General features: G+C 34.5%; 6 protein-coding genes across 6 annotated transcripts; all 6 read left to right on the top strand.

Annotated features, from left to right (window-relative positions):
- Positions 1-1,756: 1,756 nt before the first annotated feature.
- LOC126707317 (auxin-induced protein 15A-like) lies at positions 1,757-2,312 on the top strand. Its single transcript, XM_050406908.1, has one exon. It carries the CDS (start codon positions 1,867-1,869, stop codon positions 2,167-2,169), a length of 303 nt encoding a protein of 100 aa, XP_050262865.1. The 5' UTR covers positions 1,757-1,866; the 3' UTR covers positions 2,170-2,312.
- A 1,407-nt stretch (positions 2,313-3,719) lies between these two features.
- LOC126707322 (auxin-responsive protein SAUR21-like) lies at positions 3,720-4,306 on the top strand. The gene has a single exon (XM_050406912.1). It carries the CDS (start codon positions 3,807-3,809, stop codon positions 4,107-4,109), a length of 303 nt encoding a protein of 100 aa, XP_050262869.1. The 5' UTR covers positions 3,720-3,806; the 3' UTR covers positions 4,110-4,306.
- Positions 4,307-5,731: 1,425 nt separating this feature from the next.
- LOC126707319 (auxin-induced protein 15A-like) lies at positions 5,732-6,401 on the top strand. The gene has a single exon (XM_050406910.1). The coding sequence runs from the start codon at positions 5,920-5,922 to the stop codon at positions 6,220-6,222; it is 303 nt and encodes a 100-aa protein (XP_050262867.1). The 5' UTR covers positions 5,732-5,919; the 3' UTR covers positions 6,223-6,401.
- Positions 6,402-8,907: 2,506 nt separating this feature from the next.
- On the top strand, positions 8,908-9,483 carry LOC126707320 (auxin-responsive protein SAUR23-like). The gene has a single exon (XM_050406911.1). It carries the CDS (start codon positions 8,997-8,999, stop codon positions 9,297-9,299), a length of 303 nt encoding a protein of 100 aa, XP_050262868.1. The 5' UTR covers positions 8,908-8,996; the 3' UTR covers positions 9,300-9,483.
- A 2,261-nt stretch (positions 9,484-11,744) lies between these two features.
- LOC126707318 (auxin-responsive protein SAUR23-like) lies at positions 11,745-12,314 on the top strand. The gene has a single exon (XM_050406909.1). It carries the CDS (start codon positions 11,817-11,819, stop codon positions 12,117-12,119), a length of 303 nt encoding a protein of 100 aa, XP_050262866.1. The 5' UTR covers positions 11,745-11,816; the 3' UTR covers positions 12,120-12,314.
- A 3,062-nt stretch (positions 12,315-15,376) lies between these two features.
- Positions 15,377-15,974, top strand: LOC126707323 (auxin-induced protein 15A-like). Its single transcript, XM_050406913.1, has one exon. The coding sequence runs from the start codon at positions 15,464-15,466 to the stop codon at positions 15,764-15,766; it is 303 nt and encodes a 100-aa protein (XP_050262870.1). The 5' UTR covers positions 15,377-15,463; the 3' UTR covers positions 15,767-15,974.
- The last annotated feature ends 242 nt before the right edge of the window (positions 15,975-16,216 follow it).

Raw genomic sequence — 16,216 nt, 5'->3', positions numbered from 1 at the left:
TCTAGCTGAGCTGGTTTTTGGTTTGCACAGCATGTGAAACCAAAAATTGACATCTCTTAACCATTAACTCAAATCTCTTGAGGTTCTGCTTGTTCCTTTTCTTCTTTGATAACGAGATTGTTAGAATAATGCTTAAAGGATTAAATTCATCATTTCCTAATAGCTTGAGCTTCTAGGACAACCGGTAATTGATCGTGCAATCAAAGTAAATGGTCCTGAATTTGAACATTGTCTCAACACTACCTCCCATTTAAAAAAGTTAAAAATCCCATGTGTTAAGTTAAATGATTGAATTCACCTAACATTTGTAATTTAAAAGAGATCATAGCAAAGTTCAAGGAAATATGAGGTAAAAAAGAGATGAAATTTGTTTTCTAGTCATTACCCAAAATGATATGTATACTGATGATTCTTGTGTTGCTTGCTCGCAATAATTTTGTCTCTTACAATGCAATAGTCCTTGATACAGGGTAGGTTGCAGTTGATCTACTTGTAGGACATGCTTCATGTGCTCTTCATGGGGGTTTGTCTCAAGTGTCATTGTACTGAGGCAGCAAAAAGTCGGCGAGTTAGGTTGAGGACATATTATTGAGTACGTTTTCCTTCCTCACCTAAAGCCATGATGATCAATGTACATATCTGCAGTCCGCAGATTCTCATGTTTCTTTCTGTTAGAAATTTCACTTTCATTTGTATACATAAATGAATGCCATATACTCTGTTGGAGAAAATCTTGGTCTATAGTGATACAGACAATTTTTTTTCTTTTTTCTTTTATAGGATTTAAATGAAGTTGAGAAAACGGGTAACTCTTAAAATATGTTATGAGAAATATATGTCAAGGAGGATTTATCAATATTCCTATTTGGCGCAAATAGATGAGGCTATACTATTTGTAAAGTTATAAGATTTGCATGATGTTACAGACGTTCTCTACCAAAAAAACAAAAATGAACAAGAAGATAAATATACTTTAATTATAACTAGATGTTTGTCCAGAAGCCCCATCATACAAGAGACTAATCCAGTCCCAATTTTGTTGTAGTAAAAAAATATTCGACACATATGTCTAATCTTGTCGTCCTACTGCAGTAGTTCAGAGTTTTCTCCAATCCATATATCTTTCATATCAATGGGGCCCCCTTGTAGCTGGTTGCATTGGAAATGCTAGGGCATAATGTGAAATATTAGGTCTCAATCACTACCAAGTTCTTGATGATGAGTTTGAAGACAGGTCCATGTGATCGTTCAAACGCTTATATTTCTGACAGAATCCCAGCAAGTTTGCCTCTACCCCACTCATTTTACACAACAGAAATGTTCACACACACCATTTAATGAAGAAGAAGAAAAATATATCTTAATTATTACTAGATGTCAAGAAGCCCGATGATACAAGTGACTAATCCAGTTCCAATTATGTTAGTCAAAAAATATTTGACATATGTGTCTAATCTTGTCCTCCTGCAATAGATCAGACGGTAGTTCAGAGTTTTCTCCAATCCATATATCTTTCATTTCAATGGGGCCCCCTTGCAGCTGGTTGTATTGGAAATGCTAGGGCATAATGTGTTTCTACAAATATAAAGTCTCAATCACTACCAAGTTCTTGATGATGAAATGGAAGACAGGTCCATGTGATCGTTCAAAAGCTTATATTTCTGACAGAATCGCAGCCAATCTGGCCTCTACACCACTCATTCCACAACAAAAATGTTCACACACACCATTTATCTATATATACATGCAAACATATCATCCAAAGCCAAAACAAGTCCTCACATCATCTGATATCAAATCCTTACTTTCTTCTCCCTTTTCTTTTGCGAACCTTGTCTTTTTTCTAAGAAATACTACCAGATATCCATGGCCATTCGTTTGCCAAGTATTATGCATGCTCAGCAAATTCTCCGACGATCAAACTCATTTGGAAAGAAAGATTCTTCACCATCTATAGATGTTCCAAAAGGCTACATTGCTATATATGTTGGAGAGAGTGAAAGGAGGCGCTTTGTAATTCCTATAACATTTTTGAACCAGCCTTCATTTCAAGAATTGCTAGGTAAAGCTGAGGAAGAATTTGGATTTGATCATCCAATGGGTGGTCTCACAATCCCCTGCAGCGAAGAGATCTTCTTTGATCTCACTTCTCACTTATATGAATTGTGATATGGAGCCACTAAGATAAAACAGAAGAAACAATTTTGTAAATCCATGTAAATTCTTTATTTCTTTTAGGCAGAAGAAGAGTTGAGGAATGTCCTTTTACTAAAAAAATTACTAATAGAATTATTGCAACTTCTCTTACATTCTTTAGAAAATTGTGAACACATTTTGATTGAAATTTGTCCAGTATAGGTTTAATGATATTTCTAGTCCTTTTTGTTTAATTTATTTTTGCATCATTTCCTACGAATTGCGTGTATACTGCAGTCAAGTCTACCAAAGACTAACAACGCAAGCAAGGCTTAGTTTTCAATAATCATATGGTCATAAATATTTTTATAATATTTGTCACATATTCACATGGTCATTTTCTCCTTCATTTATTTATTTTTTATTTTCCATTTTGTTGGTCCACTGAGACTAATTAAGTGAGAGGAATGGGGTTATTTGTGGAGCCTACTTAGCTTATTTACTTATGTAAACCTATATAAAGCCTCACTTTTTATTAGTAAAACTGTACTTTTGCCCATTTTATGAAAATCAAAACCAACACAAGAGTAAGGGAAACCAAAATGTCTATAACCCTAGATTATGTCTATTTCTGTTTCGTTTTCAATATTTTAGCTTGGTTAGAAGATCAAATTTGGGAAGTGCAATGTCTTTCTGATTACTATTTAACACATGCAGACAAATAAATTAGTATAAATTTCTAGATGTGCAGTTTTTCGAAAGAAGGGACCCTTGTCAGGCTTACAAAATGGATGACTAATGTACCCAAGTGTCATGAGGCTAAGGTAGTTACATTCACTTTGAATCTTTTGTAATGAGACCATAATAATGGTCAAGGGAAAAAGGTAGAAAATGTGAAGAATTTTGTTTTTCCAGTAGTCAGCACCCAAATTGACATATCTGCATATTCTTATGTTTCAAACAGTTGGAAATTTCATTCTCAAGTACATAATTTATATTATGTAGACTCTTGAGAAAATCAGGGTCTTTACGTCTTTTGCTTTTCCATAATTTAGATTTCATTGATGTCAATGACTAACACATCAAAATTTGTTTTGAAGAGCACATTAAGTGTGTCCTATAACTCATCAAAATTCCAAGGAGCCATTATTAACATTCGTAATGGATAAAGCAATAGTTAGGTTTGCACAATGTAATCATAAATGTAGGTAATAGTTTATCCAAAAGGCTCATCATACAAGAGACTAATCCAGTTCCTTTAATTTCTATGTTGTTTCCTATAAGTAATAGACATATCTGTCTAAACCTGTCCTCTATTATAAGAGATCAGCCAATAGGTTGGAATTTCTCTAATCCACATGTCTTTCACTTGAACTGGGTCCCTTCTTGTACCATCAAATATACTGTCTCAATCACTGCCAAGTTCTTGACGATGAATTGGAAGACAGGTCCATGTGACCCTTCAAATGCTTATGTCTATCACACAACCCCAGCCAACTTCCTCTATGCCAGTTTTTCACACATTCTATTCATCTATATATATGCACACACATATCATCAAAATCCAAAACCAAGTCTTCACATCCTCTGATATCAAATCCTTACTTTCTTCTCCCTTTTGTTTGTGATCTTAATCATCTTTCTCAGCAATACTTCATAGATAGATTGCTATGGCCATTCGTTTGCCTCATATCATAAATGCTAAGAACATTCTCCGGCGATCAAACTCATCTGGAAAGCAAGTTGCTTCAACATCTATATATGTTCCAAAAGGCAACGTTGCAGTATATGTTGGAGAGAGCGAAAAGAGGCGCTTCATAATTCCTATATCATTCTTGAACCAGCCTTCTTTTTTAGAATTGCTAAGTAAGGCTGAGGAAGAATTTGGGTATGATCATCCAATGGGTGGTCTCACAATTCCTTGCAGTGAAGACATCTTCATTGATTTTACTTCTCGCTTACATGAATTGTGATATGGCACCACTTAGATAAAACAGTAGAAGCAATTTTGTAAATCCATATAAATTCTTTATTTCTTATAGGCTGAAGAGATGGGGATTGCCTATCCATTAAAGATGTTACAAATAGAATTACTGCAGTCCCTGTCACATTCTCCCAAGAAATGTAAAATTGAGACACCTATTAGTTGAAATTGATCCTCTTTTGATTCTGTGATATTTCTAGTCCCTTTTAGTTGATTTAACTAGGCATGATGTTTCTATGGATAATAGTGATCTGTGCAACTTTTCTCATCTCTGAGTCATCCTCAATGATTTATTGGAACACTTTTCTTTTAGGTACTCAAGAATGTTTTCCATTTTTCAAAGAGTTCAATTGAACCCAAATGATGAAATTATCAAACTAAGCCAGTTTTTGGTTTCCACTATGCACTACAAGTCAAACCAGGAACATATTTGAAATGCATTGGAATTTTATGCTTTCTATTTCTACTTACTCAAGATGTAGCTCTTGGGATCCTCCAGTCCCCCTTTTGTAAGCCACACTTATAGAGGGAACTACTTTTGCCACAATATTGCTAAATGGTCCAGTTTGTGTAACAGTGAATGAAATCAACTCCATCCTGGATTTTTGCCTTAGGTTATAGAAGGGAGATGGTACTAGTTCCATGCATTTCTAATTTTTTTTATTTTCTTCTTTTAATATGTATATAGTATTATTCCAAATAAAAATAATAATAATAATAATAATAATAATAATAATAATAATAATAATATAATAAAGCTTTACAAAAGTTTTGAGAACTTGGGACAAAAACTAAGGTAATAAACCTTAATGAGGTTGGACCAAACAAGGCTCAACACTTGATACAGGGTGGGTTGCACTTGATCAGTTGAACTACTTGTAGGACATACTTCATATGCTCTTCATGGGGGTTTGTCCAGGAAGACATTGTACTAAGGCACCAAAAAGTCAATGAGTTAGGTTGAGGACGCGTTATTCAGTATGTTTCTCTTCCTCACCTCAAGCCACAATGATTCAAGTACAAATCTGCACATTTTAATGTTTCTTACAGTTGTAAATTTCATTCTCATGACTCGTGCATATCTTATACTCAGTTCCCAAAATCAGGGTTTTACTGCTACAGACACTTTTTTTTTTTTTTTTTTGCCTATCCATAATTTAGATTTATTGAGGTTAAAAGTTAACACAACAAAATTTGTTGTGAAAGGTACCTGAAAATATGTCCTAAACACATCAAAATTCTAAAGAGCCTTTACCAACAATCTTCATGGCTACACTTGTTGTAGATTTCATGTTACGATGTTAAAAACTTAAAATTGTTTATCCAAAGGGCCCATCATACAAGAGACTAATCCAGTTCCAATTATATGTTGTTTCATATAAATAATATACATATATGTCTAAACTTGTCCTCTATTATAAGATGCCCGCCAATAGATAAAAATTTTCCAATATATATATATATATATATATATCTTTGATTTGAATTGGGTCCCTTCATGTATCAACAAAAATAGAGTCTCAATCACAGCCAAGTTCTAAATGATAAGTTGGAAGACATGTCCATGTGACACTTCAAGTGCTTATGTCTATCACACAACACCAAACAATTGCCTCTACACCATTCATTCCACACTTCAGAGATTTTCACACATACTAATCTATATATATATGTTCATGCATGTCATCCAAATACGAACCAAATCCTCACATCCTCTGATATCAAATCCTTAATTTCTTCACCCTTTTTCTTTGTGATCTTCATCATCTTTCTCGGCAATATAATATAGATAGATTATCATGACCATTCGTTTGCCCGGTATTATGCATGCTAAGCACATTCTCCGACGCTCAAACTCATTTGGAAAGCAAGTAGCTTCAACATCTATTGATGTTCCAAAAGGCTACATTGCAGTTTATGTTGGAGAGAGCGAAAAGAGGCGCTTTGTAATTCCTATATCATTCTTGAACCAGCCTTCATTTCTAGAATTGCTAAGTAAGGCTGAGGAAGAATTTGGATATGATCATCCAATGGGTGGTCTTACAATTCCCTGCAGTGAAGACATCTTCATTGATCTCACTTCTCGCTTACATGAATTGTAATATGGTGCCACTAAGATAAAACAGTAGCAACAATTTTGTATATCTATGTAAATTCTTTCTTTCTTTAGGCATAAGTAGAGATGGTGATTGTTCTTCCAGTAAAGATGTTATAAGTAGAAATACTGTAGTCCTTCTCACATTCTCCTGAGAAATATAAAATCGAGTCAACTTTTTGTTGAAAGGGATTCTCTTTAGTTCTTGTGATATTTCTTGTCCTTTTTGCTTGATTTAACATGCCAAGGTTTTTTATGGATAATAGTGATCTGTGCAATTTTTCTTATCCCAGGGTCATTTTCAATGATTTATTGGAAGAATTGTTCTTTTACATACTCAAGATTGTTCTTTCTTTTTTTTTTTAAAGAGTTCAATTGAACCCAAATTATGAAATCATCTAGTTGAGCTGGCTTGGTTTTTCACTACATGCTAAACTGCAAAATGACATGTCTTAACCAGGAACTCAAATCTCGTGTGGTTAAGCTTATTACTCTTTCTCACTTTGATAATGAGATTGTTAGAATAATGGTTAAAGGATTGAATTCACCCTTTTCTAATAGCTTAAACTTTTAAGAGAACTAGTAATTTATCATAGTTTCAAAGTAGGTGGTCCTAAGTTTGAAGTTTGAACATTGTCTTAACTCAACAATCCATTTAAAAGTTAAAAATCCTATGTGTTGGGTAAAATAATTAATTCACCTTACTGTGGTATTTTATAAGAGATCATACCAAAGGTCAAGGAAAAAACAAGGTAAAAAGAGAGACTGAAATTTGTTTTGAAAGTCATCACCCAAAATGACATGTCTACTGATGATTCTTGTGTTGGTCGCTTGCAATAATTTCATCTCTTATAATGCAATAGTCCTTGATACAGGGTAGGTTCCAGTTGAACTACTTGTAGGACATACTTCATGTGCTCTTCATGGGGCTTTGTCTTACATGTCATTGTACTAAGGCAGCTAAAAGTTGGCGAGTTAGGTTGAGGACATATTATTGATTATGTTTTCCTTCCTCACCTTAAGCCATGATGATCAATGTACATATCTGCAGTTTGCAGATTCTCATGTTTCTTACTGTTGGAAATTTTACTTTCATTTGTAAACATAAATGAATGCCTTATACTCAGTTGGAGAAAATCTTGGTCTTTACTGATTCAGACAACTTTTTTTTTTCTTTTCTAGGATTTAGATTAAATTGAGGTTGATGGTTAACTCTTAAAATCTGTTATGAGAAGAATATGCCAGGGAGGAATTTTTTTTTCATTTAACATTAGATTGCTAAGGATTTCGTTAGTTGCCTAGTTTAAAACAAAGTGGAAAAGTAGCATCTCAAGTATTTAAAACTTGAGTTCTGGGTAGATATCGAGTTTGTAATGCTCGAGATCTTGAGCTACAAACATCTGACATGGACTTTTTTCCACGTGGAGCCACGTTGAAATCGAGTTTCTAATACTTGATTTGTGATCATATTTCAAACACAAAACACAGACTCAACTTTTATTTCACTTCTCATTCTCACTTAAGTGTCCAAAACACTCTTACTCTCCTTCACACCCAAACATACAAACCCCAAACCCTCACTCTACCAGAGACAAGCGCATCCCATCGGTGGCAAAAAACTCTCATCTCCTCTCATCGGCAACCTCTCACTCAAAACCTCACTTAGCTCTCTCACTGTCTCGCACTGAGGTCAGTAGTAAGACATAGCCCCTCTCCTTCTATATTTACTCACAAACATTTGGCAGTTCTCCTATCTTTTATCACTACTCCCATTTATTCATTATCAAACCACATCAATCTACTGGGAATTTTGTTTTTCCCTCATTTCCACATAACCCCAAACCAAATACATAAAACACTTAGATTTTATTCTGGTAGAAATCGAGTCTTGCAGACTCGAGATGAGTGGCATTTCCCGAAGAAAATCGAGTCTTAAAGACTCGGTTTTGCTTTGTAGAACTCGAATCTTTAAGACTCGAGGTCTATGTGGCATAATAGTGTCCAACTCAGCAAGTAGGAAGCCAGTCTTTAAGCCTTGAGTTTTATATGGAACTCGAGTTTCTAAAACTTGAGATGCTAGTTTGCAATTATCTTTCAAACGCGTGTTAACTTACTATATTCTATCCCCTTACTATGCTAGTCCCCAAATATCCCCTACTAGGGAGGCTTTATTAATGGTCCTATTTGATGCAAATAGATGAGACTATACTTGTTGTTAGGTTATAAAATTTGCATTATGTTACAAATGTTGTCTACAAAAAAATAAAAAGATAAGGATATCTTAATTATAGCTAATTGTTTGTCCATAAACCCTATCATACAAGAGGTTGATCCAGTTTCAAATATGTTGTTGTCAAAGGCTATTCAACATATATGTCTAATCCTGTCCTACTGCAATAGATCAGCTAGTAGTTCAGACTTCAGAGTTTTCTCCAATCCAAGTATCTTTCATATCAATGGGGTCCCCTTGTAGCTGGTTGTTGTCTTGGACATGCTAGTGCATAATGTATTACAAATATAAGGTCTCAATCACTACCAAGTTCTTGATTGATGAGTTGGAAGACAGGTCCATGTGATCCTTCAAATGCTTATATCTCTAACGGAACCCCAGCCAATTTTGCCTCTACACCACACATTCCACACAACAGAAATTTTCACACACACACCATTCGTCTATATATACATGCAAACATAACATCCAAGCCAAAACAAGTCCTCACACCATCTGATATCAAACCCTTACTTTCAGTTTTCTAAGAAATACTATACAGCCAGATATCCATGGCTATTCGTTTGCCCAGTATTATGCATGCTAAGCACATTCTCCGACGATCAAACTCATTTAGAAAGAAAGTATCTTCGCCATCTATAGATGTTCCAAAAGGCTACATTACAATATATGTAGGAGAGAGTGAAAGGAGGCGCTTCGTAATTCCTTTAACATTTTTGAACCAGCCTTCATTTCAAGAATTGCTAAGTAAAGCTGAGGAAGAATTTGGATTCAATCATCCAATGGGTGGTCTCACAATCCCCTGCAGTGAAGAGATCTTCATTGATCTCACTTCTCACTTATATGAATTGTGACATGGCGCCACTAAGATAAAACCGTAGAAACAATTTTGTAAATCCATGTAAATTCTTTATTTCTTTTAGGCAGAAGAAGAGATGAGGAATGTCCATTTACTAAGAAAATTACTAATAGAATTATTGCAGTTCCTCTCACATTCTTCAGAAAAAATGTGAAACTGTGAACACATTTGATTGAAAATTTTCCTCTTTTGGTTTGATGATATTTCTAGTCCTTTTTGTTTAATTTATTTTTGCATCATTTTCTATGAAACACGCATACTGCAGTCAAGTCCAGCAAAGACTAATAATGCATGCAAGGCTTAGTTTTCAATAATCATATGATCATATACATTTTCTTTTAATATTTATCACATGGTCGTTTTCTCCTTCATTTCTTTATTGTTGATTTTCCATTTTATTTGTCCACTGAGACTAATTAGGTAAAAGGGAAGGGTTATTCGTGGAGCCTACTTAGCTTATTTACTTATGTACAATTTTTTAAATCCTCACTTTTTATAGGTAAAAAACTATAGTTTTGCTCTTTTTATGCAAATCAAAACCAACACAATAAAAGGAATCAAAATGTCTTTAACCCTTGACCATATCTGTTTCAACTTGGTTAGCAGATCAAATTTGGGTAGTAACTAGTAAGTATGATGTCCTTCTGGATAATACTTAATACATGCAGACAAATAAATTAGTATAAATTGTTAAATGTGTCGTTTTTCTAAAGATTGGACCCTTATAAGTTGTAAGGCTTACAAAGTGGATGTCCAATGTACCCAAATCTCATGAGGCTAAGGTTGTTACTCTCACTTTGGATCTTTTGTAATTTGACCATAACAACAGTCAAGGAAACAAGGGAGAAAAGGTGAAGAATTTTGTTTTGCCGGTAGTCAACTCCCAAATTGACTGGTATACTGATGATTTTTGTGCCAGTTGCTAGCAAAAAATTCATATCTTATAATGTCATATATTGTCCTTCACATGGTGTGGGTTACAGTTGAACTACTTGTAGGACATACTTCATGTGCTTGTCATAGGGGTTTGTCCTGGAAGTTACTATATTGAGACACCAAAAATTCGGTGACATGTTATTGAGTACGTTTCTCCTCCTCACCTCAAGCCACAATGATTTATGTACATATCTGCAGAATCTCATGTTTCATAAAGTTGGAAATTCACTCTCAAGAACATTACTTATATTTAGAATGTTGAGAAAATTAGGGTCTATGTATTATGTATATTGTATACTCTGTTGAGAAAATTAGGATCTTTACTGCTATAGATAATTTTTCATTCTTTTGCTTTTCCATAAAGTTTTTTTTTTTTTTTTTTTGATAAGTAACTTAAAAGTTTATTGAAAGAACACAGCCCCGTACATAGGAAATGTATGAAAGAGGCAAAAACATCAAGAAATCAAAGTACAATGATCAAGCAACCCAAAAAGGGAAATACAAGAAAAAGAAGGTAAAACCAAACACCATTCGAGAAGAGTAGAAAAGAAAAAAGACTTAAACTCAAGAATGGACCGTTCGCGATCCTCAAAACTTCTCGAATTTCGTTCCCGCCAGATACACCACATCAAACAGTGCGGCACAATCCTCCAAATAACTATATTACGATATCGCTTGAAGTTGCAAGACCAACAATCCAACAAATCCGCTACCCTTTGCAACATCATCCAACAAATACCAAACAAGCATAAGATCATACTCCACATCTCAAATGCAATAGGACAATGAAGGAGGAGATGATCTACAAATTCCCCCACCCTTTGCACATAAAACACCACTCAAGAAAAACAAAGTGCCTCTTCCTAAGATTATCTATAGTTAAAATCTTGCCTAAAGCCGCAGTCCAAGAGAAAAAAGCAACCCGAGGAGGAACCTTCGATTGCCACACCATAAAGTTAATGATTAACACATCAAAATTTGTTCCAAAGAGAACATGATGTCCTATAACACATCAAATTTCCAAGGAGCCTTTATTAACATTAGTATTGGGTAAACTTGTAAGTTAGGTTTGCATGATGTTACAAATGTTCTCTACCCAAAAAAAATAAAAGAACACACACACATAAATGCAGGTCATAGTTTATCCAAAAGGTCCATCATACACAAGACTAATCCAGTTCCAATTATATATTGTTTCCTATAAATAATAGACATATATGTCTAAACCTGTCGTCTATTATAAGAGGTCAGCCAATAGGTCAGAATTTTTTCTAATCCACATATCTTTCATTTGAACTGGGTCCCTTCTTGTACCAACAAATATAGTGTATCAATCACTACCAGATTCTTGATGATGAATTGGAAGACAAGTCCATGTGACCCTTCAAGTGCTTATACCTATCACACAACCCCAGCCAATTTCCTCTATGCCAGATTTTCACACATTCTATTCTTCTATATATATGCACACACATATCATCAAAATTCAAAACCAAGACTTCACATCCTCTGATATCAAATCCTTACTTTCTTCTCCCTTTGCTTTGTGATCTTCATCATCTTTCTCAGCAATACCATGGCCATTCGTTTGCCTGGTATTATGAATGCTAAGCATATTCTTCGACGATCAAACTCATTTGGAAAGCAAGCAGCTTCAACACCTATAGATGTTCCAAAAGGCTACATTGCAGTATATGTTGGAGAGAGCGAAAAGAGGCGCTTTGTAATTCCTATATCATTCTTGAACCAGCCTTCTTTTTTAACATTGTTAAGTAAGGCTGAGGAAGAATTTGGGTACGATCATCCAATGGGTGGTCTCACAATTCCCTGCAGCGAAAACATCTTCATTGATCTTACTTCACGCTTACATGAATTGTGAAACGGTGCCACTAAAAGAAAACTGCAGAAACATTTTTGTAAATTCTTTATTTCTTGAGGCAGGAGAGAGATGGGGATTGTCTATCTACTATAGATTTTGCAAATAGAATTACTGCAGTCCCTCTCAAATTCTCCAGTGAAATGTAAAATTGAGACGCCTTCTAGTTGAAATTGATTCTCTTTAGATTCTATGATATTTCTACTCCCTTTAAATTAAATTTAACTTGGCATGATGTTTCTATGGATAAGTGATCTATGCAACTTTTCTCATCTCAAAGTCATCCTAAATGATTTATTGGAACAATATTCTTTTAGGTACTCAAAAATGTTCTTCCATTGTTCAAAGAGTTCAATTGAACCCAAATGATAAAATCATCAAACTGAACCGGTTTTTGGATTGCACTTTGCACTACAAGTCAAACCACAAACATAATTGAAATGAATGGATTTTTTTTTATTTCTATTTCTATCTACTCTTATCTTCTTGAAAAGAGTGAGCAACTTATGACAATGTATCTTGTAAAGCTGCATAAAACAAAAGCGTTTCAAATGAACAGCTAAACTCAAGGTTAATACCTTTCAAATTTTTTCCTCTAATTCCTCCATGGATCCTTTATATTTTGTTTTCAGAATTGTAGATTATAAAATTTCATCCAAAATAAAGGAATTTACTACCATCTAAACCCTTTAAGTTCAAGGTTGCTTCTCAATTTGTCCCTTAACTATGAAACTTGTAATTTTCATGTATTGCAATAATATCAATATGCCCCTTCCATCACCATTCATTTAGAATCTTGCTGTTAACCTATGCAAAACACAGTCTTTTGGATAGAAAAATGACATTGATTGTAGTCAGGTTAATACAATAGCAAAAATGTGACAGATCATAACAGAATGGGCACTTTGACATTGTTACCATAGTCAAGGGTATAAATTGCAAGTTTTGAAAGTAGAGGGACCAATTTAGAAGCAACTCTAAACTTAGTGGGTGCAAATTACTTTTCTTTTTTTCATCACTGACTCAGAATCTCAGATATCATGCAGGTTGAATTCAACTCTTCAAAACTGGTTCCATGAGCTAGTAAAATATTCCAAAGCAATATCTTAAAGTTTTAACTAGGCTAAAAGATGCATGATAATACAAATGTAGGTAATATTTATCCAAAAAGAAAATCATTGAAGAGGGTAATATGATCCCCAACTTTATATTATTGTCAAGAACTAAAAGACGTGTCAACCTGTCCTCTATAAAAACTTGACCAGTATTTCAGAGTTTTCTCCAATCCACATATCTTTGATTTCAAACTACTCCTTTTTAGGTTGTTCTCCCAGCAGGGTTGGGCAAAACGTGTCCCAACAAATATATAGACTCTGTCATTACAAAAGTTCTTGATGATGGCTTAGAATACAGGTCCATGTGATCCTCCATATGCTAAAGTTTCTCACAGGACCCCAGCCAATTGCCTCTTCACTGTTCACTCAACATTTCAGAGATTTTCACCCACACCATTCAGGTCAGCCAGTTGTTCATAGTTTTCTCCACTCCACATTTCTCTGATTTCAACTGTGTCCCTTGTACCCAGAAGGGTTTGGGAAAAATGTCCCAACAAATATAGTCTCATTCACTACCAAAGTTCTTGATGCTGAGTTAGAAGACAAGTCCATGTGATCCTTCAAATGCTTATGTCTCTAACAGGACCCCAGCCAATTGCCTCTACACCACTCACTCCACATTTCAGAGATTTTCACACACAACATTCATCTATATAGATAAACACATATATCATCGAAGCCAAAACAAGTCCTCACATCCACTGATATCAAATTCTTACTGTCTTCTCCCTTTGCTGTTGTGATATTCATCATCTTCATCTGCAATACAGATAGATAGACGTGTCTATTCGTTTGCTCAATATTATGCATGCTAAGCACATTCTCCAACGATCAAACTCATTTGGAAAGCATGTAGCTTCAACATCTATAGAGGTCCCAAAAGGCTACATTGCAGTATATGTTGGAGAGAGAGAAAGAAGGCGCTTTTTAATTCCTATATCATTCTTAAATCATCCTTCATTTCAAGAATTGCTAAACATGGCTGAGGAAGAATTTGAATTTGAACATCCAATGGGTGGTCTCACAATTCCCTGCAATGAAGACATTTTCATTGATCTCACTTCTCGCTTACATGAATTGTGATAAGGCACCACTACGATAGCTGAGACAATTTTGTAAATCCATGTATACTCTTTATTTCTTTAGACAGCACAGGAGAGATGGGGATTGTCTATTTATCCACTAGAAACATTACAAATAGAATCATTGTAGTTCCTCTCCAATTCTTCAGAAAAATGTAGAACGGATAACACCATTTATTTGAAATTGATCCTCTTTAATTCTATGATATTTCTAGTCCCTTTAATTTGGCATGGTTTTCTGTGGACTCTTTTTTTATCCCAAGTCATCTTCAGTGATTTATTAGAAAACTTTGAAGTTTGAAGTACTCAATATTCTTCTATTGTTCACAGAGTTCAATTAAAACCAAAATGATGATAATATCAAACTCAAATTTATCTAAATGAAACAATGAATTATTTCTCCTTGGTTTGTTTTTTCCTGATAGTGTCATAATAATTTAAAAGTTCATAGTCAACTTCAATTTTGAACATAATGACCATTTTGCACTTTGTTGAGAAAATGAGTTTCTTTACCGATAACTTTATTTGTTTGCTTTTCTTTTTTCCCCTGGATTGAGATATCATGCAAGTTGAGAATCAGACTCTACAAAAATTGGTTCATAGAGAATATTCCATAGCGGTTATCTTCAAATTTCAACTGTGTAAAAAGATGCAGGATCTTACAAATGTAGGTAATTGTTTATCCAAAGGGCATATTATTGAAGGGACTTATCTGGTCCCAGTTAGACATTTGTTTCAACCTGTCCCATTTAATTATAAGTGATCAGCCAGTTGTTCAGAATTTCTCATTCCACATATCCTTGATTCACCTGGGTCCCTTTTAGGTTCTCTGCCAGAAAATCTTGGCCAAAACATGTTCTAACAAATATTGAGTAGACACTACTCACTACCAAGTTCTTGGTTATTAGTTGAAAGACAGGTCCATGTGATCCTCAAATGCTCATGTCTCTCACCAATTCCCACCCAAATGCCTCTACACCACTCACTTCAAATTTCAGAAATTTTCACATACACCATGCACCTATATATACACATACATATCATTCCACAGCCACAAGTCTTCACATCCTCTGGTATCAAATCCTTACATCTTCCTCCTTCTCATTTGTGATCTTTGCCATTTTTCAGGCAATAATAGAGACAGATAGCAATGGCTATTCGTTTGCTTGGTATTATACATGCTATGCACATTCTCCGCCAAATAAACTCATTTTCAAAACATGCAGCTTCAAAATCTTTAGATGTTCCAAAAGGCTACCTTGCAGTATATGTTAGAGAAAGTGAAAAGAAGCGATTTGTGATTCCTATTTCATTCTTGAACCAGCCGACATTTCAACAATTGCTAAACAAGGCTGAGGAAGAATTTGGATTTGATCATCCAATGGGTGGTCTCACAATTCCCTGCAGTGAAGATATCTTCATTGATCTCACTTCTTGCTTACATGAATTGTGATATGCCAGCAAAAAAATGAAAAAAATAGAAAATTTTGTAAATCCAAGTACATTCTTTAATTCTTTTAAGAAGAAGAGGAGATGGATATTGTTTATCAACAAAAAATGTCAGAAATTGAATTATTGCAGTTCCTCCACATTCTTCAGGAAAAAATGTATAATTGAGAACACCTTTTAGTTGAAACCAATCCTCATTGATTCTATGATATTTCAAGTCCCTTCTTAAATTTGATTTGTCATGGTTTTCTATGGATAATAGTTTATGCAGCTTTTATGCAATCCCAAAGTCATCTTCAGATATTTTTTTGAGTAACTTTCCTTTTTAAGTACTCAATTGTCTTCCATTGTTCATAGAGTTCAGTTAAACCAATTACGATGTCATCAAACTCAGCTTTATCTGAATGAAACGACTCATTTCTCCATGTCACTGTATACTTTTTTTTTTATAGTA

The sequence above is a fragment of the Quercus robur genome, chromosome 11, assembly GCF_932294415.1.
Source record: "Quercus robur chromosome 11, dhQueRobu3.1, whole genome shotgun sequence".
Taxonomy (NCBI): domain Eukaryota; kingdom Viridiplantae; phylum Streptophyta; class Magnoliopsida; order Fagales; family Fagaceae; genus Quercus; species Quercus robur.
This window is presented reverse-complemented; position numbering and strand designations above follow the sequence as displayed.